Source organism: Malurus melanocephalus, unplaced genomic scaffold (assembly GCF_030028575.1).
Source record: "Malurus melanocephalus ecotype Western Australia unplaced genomic scaffold, MMel_1.1 scaffold_567, whole genome shotgun sequence".
In the NCBI taxonomy this organism is placed as follows: domain Eukaryota; kingdom Metazoa; phylum Chordata; class Aves; order Passeriformes; family Maluridae; genus Malurus; species Malurus melanocephalus.
In genome coordinates this window covers 301,113-310,361 of record NW_026623799.1, presented here as the reverse complement: position 1 = coordinate 310,361, position 9,249 = coordinate 301,113, and the positions used below count along the sequence as shown (strand labels likewise).

At 54.6% G+C, this 9,249-nt stretch overlaps 1 protein-coding gene across 1 annotated transcript; it reads left to right on the top strand.

Annotated features, from left to right (window-relative positions):
* Positions 1 to 322: 322 nt before the first annotated feature.
* On the top strand, positions 323 to 8,745 carry UBE2Q1 (ubiquitin conjugating enzyme E2 Q1). The gene is made up of 13 exons (XM_057382416.1): positions 323 to 701; positions 1,688 to 1,792; positions 2,086 to 2,190; positions 2,506 to 2,556; positions 4,359 to 4,499; positions 5,031 to 5,115; positions 5,545 to 5,605; positions 6,140 to 6,230; positions 6,318 to 6,376; positions 6,799 to 6,847; positions 7,019 to 7,114; positions 7,234 to 7,300; positions 7,725 to 8,745. Exons 1-13 carry the CDS (start codon positions 417 to 419, stop codon positions 7,754 to 7,756), a joined length of 1,227 nt encoding a protein of 408 aa, XP_057238399.1. The 5' UTR covers positions 323 to 416; the 3' UTR covers positions 7,757 to 8,745.
* Positions 8,746 to 9,249: the final 504 nt, after the last annotated feature.

Sequence of the window (9,249 nt, the reverse complement as noted above, 5' to 3'; positions counted from 1 at the left end):
GGCTCTGAGCTCCCCCAGCCCGCCGCTCGGCCGGGGTCCCTGCACGGTGCCAGCGGGGCGGTGGCGATCCGAGCGGGGGGCGGAGCGGTGGCGGTGCTCCGGTGCGGGTGGAGCTCCGCCGTGCGCCCCGGGGATGGCAGAGCTGCACCGCCCGCCCTGAGGGAGCCCCGGCCCCGCCCGCCCCCCCGTGACCCCACGTGACCCCGACAGGGGCGGGGCTTCCCCTGTGCACCCCCCGCGGGCCCCACTGGCGCTTCCCCAGCGTCACTTCCTGTCTAGCGCGAGGCGCTTCCGTCAGGGCGGCCCCGCCCATTCCGGCGACGGCACTTCCGGGAGCGGGGCCGTCCCGCCGCCATCTTGGGCCGGCTCCGGGGCTGCGGCGGCGGCGGCGGCGGAGCGGGTCCCTCCATGGGAAGATGCAGCGGGCGGGGCCGGAGGAGGCGGCGGGGACGCAGGCGGCGGCGGGGGTACCCGGGCGGAGCGGGGCCGAGGTGGCGGCGGCCCCCGCTGGGCGGCTCCTGAGGCGGGAGCTGCGGCTGCTCGAGTCCATCTTCCACCGCGGCCACGAGCGGTTCCGCATTGGCAGCGCTTGCCCGGACGAGATCAGCTGCGAGTTCGTTCCGGGGGCCGGGGCCCGCGCCGGCGCCTCCGCCTCCCGGGGGTCGCCGCCGGGACCCGTCCGCATTCACTGCAACATCACGGTGAGGCCCGGGGGGTGCGGCGGGCCCGGGCACCGAGTGTCCCGCCCTTCGCGGGTACGGGGCTGCCGCCGTTGGGCCCGGGGTGAGCTGGGTCCGGGCCCCAACGTCCCTGGCGGTGGCTGCGGGGCGCGGGGAGAAGCTGCCACCGTTCCCTTCCTCCGTGGGGCCTGCGGGAGCGCCGTACGAGCCGCCCCGAGCTCCTTGGGGAAGCGGCTAACGCAGAGAAAAAACAAGGGCAGTGCCCAGCAGCACTCCCGCCGTCCCKGTGACCCCTCGTGTGGGACTATGCCGCCGTTTTCTCGCCTTCCCCGGGTTTGTTTTGGGGGTGTTTACCCGGGGAGAAGCGATACCTGCGGCAGCAGCGTCGGCTCTTGCTGGCTGCTCTGGCTCATCCGCACCGGGATTTTTGGGATCCTGGTGATGGATGGCTGGGCTCTGGGGTACTGATCCCCTCTTTCATCACAAGTTACAGCTGGTTTGTCGCTCCAGGCGGGAAGAGCCAGCAGAGCTTGAGTAGCCCCTGGTGCAGACTCTGAATGGAGCCAGTGCCCAGGATTTTCTAGAGGGGCGAGCTGGGAGTGTTGCCAGAGGCTTTGTCCTCGGTTAAAGGTGCTTAGCCTCTGCCCTGCATGGGTGCTCTCCTGCAACTGCTGGTTCAGAGCTGCGAGGGGAGCAGCCTGTGGGCAGCATGGGACACCCTCAGTGTCCTGTTTCTACAGGGGTGACCAAAATGCCACCATCCTCCCTCTGTGTCCCATCCTGGGCCAGGGGCACATGGCTTAGAGCCAGCTTGGCATGGTCAGAGCTGAGGCTTGTTTTGCTCTCAGCCCCAGGATGATGCAGGAGGGTGGATCAGTCACTTGTGATCTGATCTCTGTGGTCCAGAGGGATCTGTTTGCAGAAGACTCAGAGCTGCAGTGTGGCTTTCTGCTCTGTGCACCCCAACAGTCTCTGTCCCACCAACACCACCTTCTCTTCCTCYCCAGGAGTCTTATCCAGCTGTTCCCCCGATCTGGTCTGTGGAGTCAGATGATCCCAATCTGGCAGCTATCCTGGAAAGGCTGGTGGAAGTCAGGAAAGGAAATACACTGGTGAGATATGCTCTGCTGCCTGGGAGAGAAGAGGGCTCACAGTTTTGATAAATCCCTGCTTGCTTGTCCCCAGCTACCCAAGGGAGGTTACCTCTGGTGTCATGAATGTTSCAGATATTTGGGATGAGCTCCCCTGACTTTGTTTGATGCTGGGGTGGGATTCTGCACCCATGTCTGCTGCTGCTTGGAGCAGGAAGTAGCAGCCCTGGGGCCTTTGCTCGCTCACTGCAGTGCTGAAGCTCAGCTCAGAATGGGGATCCCTGCACTTCCCTGACCCTCTGCTCTCTGGACAGCTCTTGCAGCACCTGAAGCGAATAATTTCTGACCTGTGCAAACTGTACAACCTCCCCCAACATCCAGATGTTGAAATGCTGGACCAGCCTCTGCCAGCAGAACAGGTGAGTGGCTCAGGGAGAGGCTCCCAAAGCTCAGAAAAYGAGTYCCCTGATGTTTGCTCTGGAGGCTTCTAGRGGTTACCAGAGGAGGAGCACAGTGGGTGAGGGGTTGGATTTCCTGTCCTGGCTGATGCCAGCCTGTTCTGCTGGGCCTTGATGCTGTTTTCTGTAAAGACTCTCAGCTRTTCTTTGCTTTTAATTTGATTCTGCTTGTACATCCTTATTTGACCTCACCTTGGAAGTGTCTGGGAAGGCAGGAGAGTGTTGTCCCAGGATGCTGACCACACAATCTGTGTCTCTATCCTTCTGTCCCCACAGAGCACCCAGGAAGAGGTGTCCTCTGAAGAAGAAGATGAAGAGATGCCGGAGGTAAGTGCCACTTTGCTGTGAAAATACACCAGAGAGCTGAGCCCAGGGAGAAGGGTGCTGAAAGGTGTGAGAGCATGGGGGTCTTGCCTGGGAGAAGCTTGTGGCATGCASACAGGGAAGTCTGGATGAAAGGCTGGATATTTCTCAGCATTTTGATGCTGAGGATGCTGAGGCACAGCTGGGTCCCACATGTTCACAAACAAAGTGCAGAGGCTGAACTGTGTAGCCGTGGCCTCCAAAGGCATGTGGATGAGCTGTGAGCAGAGCTGCTTGGACAATATGTGCTGTTGTCTTAGAGCTTGAAATTTCTGCAGTAGAGATGGGATTTCCGAGTTGCTGTTGCTGGCGGGGAAGTCACCATTGCGTGGGATTCCCACAGAGGGGATTAGGTCAGGTGGCTGATCATGAAGGTGAGCTAACTGCCAGGAGTGGCAGAGGCAGCCACACTTCACTGCAGGCTGAGGACATCATGCTGTAGAACCCACAGGCTCTGGTTGTTTGGTTTGCAGCTTAGAGATCTCTAGAAGTGGGTGGAATAATCTTGAATCTCCATGGTGACGTTTAGCAATGCCTCACACACTCAGCAGCACGGGCACTGAGTCAGCAGTGCTGCGGAGCCTGGGGGCAGGTCACTGAGCAGCAGCACCACAGCACTTGGGGGGGGTTTAGTGGAGTTAATTGCTTGCTAAATTAAGGCTGGGCTTTGCCAGGGTCCTTGGGGAAAAGAAGGAGGTTTAAACTGGCACCGGCGTAACCTTGCGAATCTGCAAATCTGCTGCTTCATGGCAAATCAGTGCTGTGCAAGGCCTCCACTGCTGTGGGCTGGAAAATAAATCCCTGGAGCTGAGCATTTCCCTTTGTGCTTTCTGCTAACACCCTGCATTATRGAGGGAGAACACTCATGTAGAGCAGAGGTTTTGTGTTGAGTGGTAGGATTTGTTGGTTTGTGGAGGAGTGGAGCAGCAGAACTGTCCCTGTCACAGAGATTCATTATGCAGGTTAATCCACTCGAGGGATTTTCCAGGAGAATTTATTTTCCTGTGTGACAGTCTAAAAATGTCAAAGCCCTCTCAAAAACACTACTCAATAGCTATGGCCAGCCCAGAGAGGCCAGAGTAAACACTTGTTCAGAGGATGTAGTGCCAGCACTGGAGCTGTGTGTACCCACAGCCATTTCCAGCTGAGCCCTGTGTGCGTGAGGAGAGATTTCTCTGGTGGGCTCAGGTGACTGCAACAGGTTTTTTGCATCAGRGTCTTGCATTGACAAGTGTTATTTTGGGAAACAGTGAGGGGCAAAGCTCTTTTCAGATCAGGTACCACACTTGGTGTGTGCTGAGCTCATGTACAGAGAGCACCCAGACATGCTGTGAAATGTCCACTCTTGTTGAGGGAATMATATTGCATGGGGCTGGATTTGGGTGCAAGGGTCTGTTGTTCTTGGGGCACCTGTGTCCATGTTGAGGTTTGGTGAGTGAAGGGGGCCCAGGTGGTCTGTGCTTTGTTCAGCCATCCAGTTCTGAAGACACAGAATCCCTCAGTTACACGGGTCTCATTGAGGAGAAAGAGATTAATGGTTCATTATAAACAGCCATGAGACATGGCAGGGAAGAATCCAGCAAACAAAGGGCTTGAATGAGCCCAGTGGAATGCCCAGGCCTTGTTTCTTCCACTCCATTTGTACCTTAGGACAGGAGATGGGGCTTCCTGGGTGGGGTGAAAGAGTTGCTCAGGGAATCCTTCCCAGGTCAGGGCAGCACAGTACTCAAAGCACATCTCTTTGAGCTTTCYTCTTCCCTTCCTAGGACACTGAGGACTTGGACCACTATGAGATGAAAGAGGAAGAACCAGCAGATGGGAGAAAGACAGAGGATGAAGGCATTGGGAAAGAAAACCTGGCCATTTTAGAGAAAATAAAAAAGAACCAGAGGCAAGATTACTTAAATGTACGTGTCGCCCAGTGGGCAGGTGGGTTGGGGAAGCAGAGGGGCTCAAGGGCAAGAGTGATGGAGGCCCTTGCCAGCCCTCCAGCCCTGAATCAGAGGGGCTGTCCCCAGCCAAAGGTACAGCAGTACCACTTCTCTGGGGCTTATGGGGCTGAAGCAGAGAAGTCTGTGAACTCAGGGAGGGCATTGGGTRCCCTCAGAGCATTGGTGCCACGTGCAGCAGTCCTCCTGCAGCAAGATCTGGGGCTCACTTGTGCCCCAGGAGCTGCGACTCATTTGAGCCTGTGGAGTTGGCTGATGGGTTGGGCTTTTGTGCCCCTGGGCTGAGATTCTAAGTAGAGAAGGCATGGAGGTATTTCTGCTGCAGCTGCACTGCCTGAGGTGACACATTTGGGGCAAGGGGCAGACTGAGAGTTGAGAAGCAGGATATGGTCTGGTACTGAGGTTGTAGCTCAGGTGCTGACCTCACAGAGTAATGGCCTTGGTGAGTACAGCTTAACAATGCAATTTTCTCTTCCCTGTTCCCCACAGGGTGCAGTGTCTGGGTCTGTGCAGGCCACTGACCGGCTAATGAAGGAGCTCAGGGATATTTACAGATCACCAAGTTTCAAGGGCGGTGAGTGCTGCCAGGAGCTCCATGATGGGGGATTCTTTCTCATTCTGTGGGGTAACTAGTGGGCCTTGGAGCTGTTCCCCCTCAGCTGGGGGAAAGATTGATGTGTTTGATGGTTGTGACTGTGTCAAGAGTGAACAAAACCACCTTTCTCTCTGTTCCCTGCTGCTGCTGGGTGGAAGTGAGGACCGTGCTGTGGGTTTGAGGATTATCTGACTTGGAGGGGGATGGTGTTTGTACTCCTTTCCTGAGCSCAGTAACTCAAGAAAGAAACTGCTGCCCTCAGGACTGACCTGGAGAAGTGCTGTTTTTCATGGAGGGATTGTGCCCAAGTGAYGTTGTGCTGCAGGGCCCAGGGGATTTGAAATCTGGGTGATGGCTCAAACCCCTCTTAGTGTCCCCCTCAGTGAGCCACCTCTGTTCTCCTTGCAGGATACTATGCAGTTGAACTAGTGAATGACAGCCTGTACGATTGGAACGTCAAACTCCTGAAGTAGGTGGCCCAGCTTGGGATCATGCAATTGTGGTGGGTTTTGGTGATGGGACCAGAAGGTCCCTGTGAGCAGAGGGARCATGAGCATGGCAGGGGAGCACCCAGCACACCTTGTGTTAGCCTCTCTCAGGCAGCTGGCTTGCTGTCTCCATGTCAAAAAGGAGATGATAYCTCCAGATGAGATGAGATAATCTGAGGGCTCTGCAAGTCTCTGCTGTTCCTAGAGTCCAGAAAGAGRTGCATCAGGCAAACCCTGAGCTTTCACACCCTCCAGACACCAGTGCTGCCTTTTCCTTGGGCCAGGCAGTGTTTATTTTTTAAGCTGGCAGCATGGAAAAGGGGTGTGATGGTCTTCTCTGCAAAGCTGAAGCAGAATGCTGGCAGCCCATGCTGTCGCTGCCCTCGGTGAGAGCCTGAGGGCCCCTGTGACTGCCCRGCTGTGCAGGTATGGCAGCTCTGGGGTGAGGTGACAGTGAGCACAGCTGAATTGAGGTGCACAGCCCTGACTGACCCTCTGGGCTTCTCTTCTCACAGGGTTGACGAGGACAGCGCTTTGCACAACGATCTCCAAATCCTCAAAGAGAAAGAAGGAACAGATTTCATCCTCCTCAACTTCTCCTTTAAAGTAAGGCTTCCTGTCCTCGAGAGATGTCTGGCTCAGCAAGGCATCAGAGAGCACCTTTCTCAATGGCTTTTCCTTCTCTCATTGCAGGATAACTTTCCTTTTGATCCGCCATTTGTAAGGGTTGTGTCCCCGGTGCTGTCAGGGGGGTGAGTAACTCTTTCTCTGCTCTGCTGTGCAGCTTTCTGCAGCAGTTTTCACTGGGTTTATCCAGTTCTCTGCAATCCTGTGACTTCCTCGACATGTATTTGCCGTTGGGAAGCACAGACAGGGATGGTGGAGTTTTTAGCATATTTTGGGAAGCACAGACAGGGATGGTGGAGTTTTTAGCATATTTTGGGAAGCACAGACAGGGATGGTGGAGTTTTTAGCATATTTTAGGAAGCACAGACAGGGATGGTGGAGTTTTTAGCATATTTTAGGAAGCACAGACATGGATGGTGGAGTTTTCAGCATATTTTTTCCATTGGAGATTTAATCAGAGAAGGTGTTTCACCTCAGTGGGTGGAGCAATGGTGGGTGGGTATGGCCACATCTGTCTGTGCATTAATTTTGTCTGATTCTGTCCCAGGTATGTTTTGGGTGGCGGTGCCATCTGCATGGAGCTGCTTACAAAACAGGTGGGTGCTGATCCCTGAGGGACCTTGGGGAGCTGTTGTGCCTGCCACACTCCATATTTCTGACAGCTCCCGTGGTGCCACTGCCTGGCACAGCTGGGGAAGACCCTTTGCTTGCCCTGGGAGCACAGTCTCCAGGGTGGGCCTGGCCTCACCACGTGTTCCATCCCTCAGGGCTGGAGTAGTGCCTACTCCATCGAGTCGGTGATCATGCAGATCAGTGCAACGCTGGTGAAAGGGAAAGCACGAGTACAATTTGGAGCCAACAAGGTAGGGCCCGGACAGTGTAGGAGAATGGTGGGTGACAGATGGAAGCACAGCCAGCTCTGGCTGCACAGGGAAGATGTGTGGCATGGCTCCCCTGATGGTCTCCCTGTCCTCCCTTGCAGAACCAGTACAGCCTGACAAGAGCACAGCAGTCCTACAAATCCCTGGTTCAGATCCATGAGAAGAATGGTAAGGGCTGAGGGAGTGGGCCTGCATTTCCCCATGCTTGTTTGGGCTCCCCAGACAAGCCACTCAAGTTTTATCCTGCCTCAAGTGCGGAGGTGACCTGGAGGCAGTGACAGTGGCTCCTGCTGTAACACAGTGTGGCTGCAGAGTGCTGCTGCCCTTTCCACCACCCAGTGCTGGGCTCCTGAAAATACAGGCAGCACCTCACTGAATGCTTGGACTTGATGAAGTGAGAGTTCTTTCCCAGCCTAAATGATTCTGTGATTGCCTATGTGGTGTCAGGATGTAAACCAGCGGGAAAGCCTCACAATAAATGGGGATTTTGGCCCTTTGGAATGGGACTTTGCTGCTTTCAGCAGCTTTTGCAGGTGCAGGTTGCTGTTGCCCATGCAGTTTCCTCCCTCACAGATCTCTCTCCTCCCTTCAGGCTGGTATACACCACCCAAGGAGGATGGCTAGTGCGGATGCTGCAGGACCAATCTGAATATCTTCTGGATGCTCTACTTGGATCTCACTGATGCCTCTTGGCTTGCTCCCAGGATGTAATAGCTCTGCCTGTTGCAGGACAATAATGGCTGTTCAAAACTCTAAATAACTGTTTTAGGAGTTGGACTGACCCAGAACACTTGCTGGGCCCATGCTAGCAGGCATTGTTGTTAAAACAAACTCTTGAGCCTCTTGTATCGCTGGAAACTTTTGACTCTACTCCAGTCTAGAGCGTCCTCCTTACCTATGCTATGGATTTAATTTATTTTCTTATTTCATGTACACTGCTTTTTTTTGTTACAGTGTATGATGGATGTGTATGGAAAATGTATCTTTGGAGAAAAATTACAGTTTGTTAATTTGAGAATGCTGGTCTAACTAATTTTTTCCAAGCTGCTGCTGGGTGGGTTGTGACCTACAAACCCTGCTGCAGCCCTGGTCCCAGGGTGGGGCATTGATGGAATTCTAGTGGGCCTGAGTCCTGCAGAAGASCTGGAGCAGCTGCCTCAAAAGAAGAAAAGCCCTTTTCTTTTTTGGCATTAAGAGAGCAGGATTTCTGCCCCCATCTTCCCTGGGCAAACCCAGCTTTTCTCTGGTATCTGCAGACTGACAGCTTTGGAAGCACAGAGGGGAAGAGCTGTGAGTCTGTCCTCTCCCCTGCAGTGGAYGAGGGGTTTGTGGGGCTGTCAGCTCCCACCCCACACTTCTCCCTGTGCTCTTGCCAAGCAGTGAGATGAGCTGAGGCCTGAACTTTGTCCTGTTTATTCCCACTAGCCATGTGTTGGCCCCTTCCCTTCTGCACTGTGGCTGCAAGCTGCTGCAGGGAGTGGAGTGAGAGCACTGCTCCATCCCAGCACTGCTCCCATCCCTGACCAGAACCTGCTCTGGCAGTGAACATCCAGTTCTATGGGATTTTACTTTCCTTAAGCTATTGTTCCTGCTCGCCTTGGTACTCCAGCCCTCCATGGGGTTGCTGCAGTTGTGGCCTGTTGTCTTGAATCCCCCTGGCTCTGTTTTGAGTATGCTGGAAGGAGATTTGGGTGATGGAGCTTCTCTAACTTGGGCCATGTCCTTGTCTGGAGGGCAGAACTGACGCACTAGTGTCAAAGATGGAACCATGGGTATTAATTCACTGTGTTTGAATAAAAGTCATTAGAAAATCAAAGAGCCTCAGAACTCCATTATCTACTTCAGCAGCTGGTTCMCTGTCCTACTCAGAGCCTTGGAATAAAGAGATGCTGTTAGGAGAGGGATTACTGACAGCTGCAGGAGTGGCTCTGGCCTCAGCTGGGGCTTAATTTTAAGTGCTTTGCTGAAGGACCAGAGAGTTTGTGATGCTGACCAGCCCTACCCTGCATTCTCTGGACCAGCACCTGTCCTAAGTCCTCTCAAACCCTGTTTGTGGTACCTGGGCTGGGGGCAGCAGTGGTAGTTGCATTGGGCTCCCACCTTTAGCTCAGGAACTT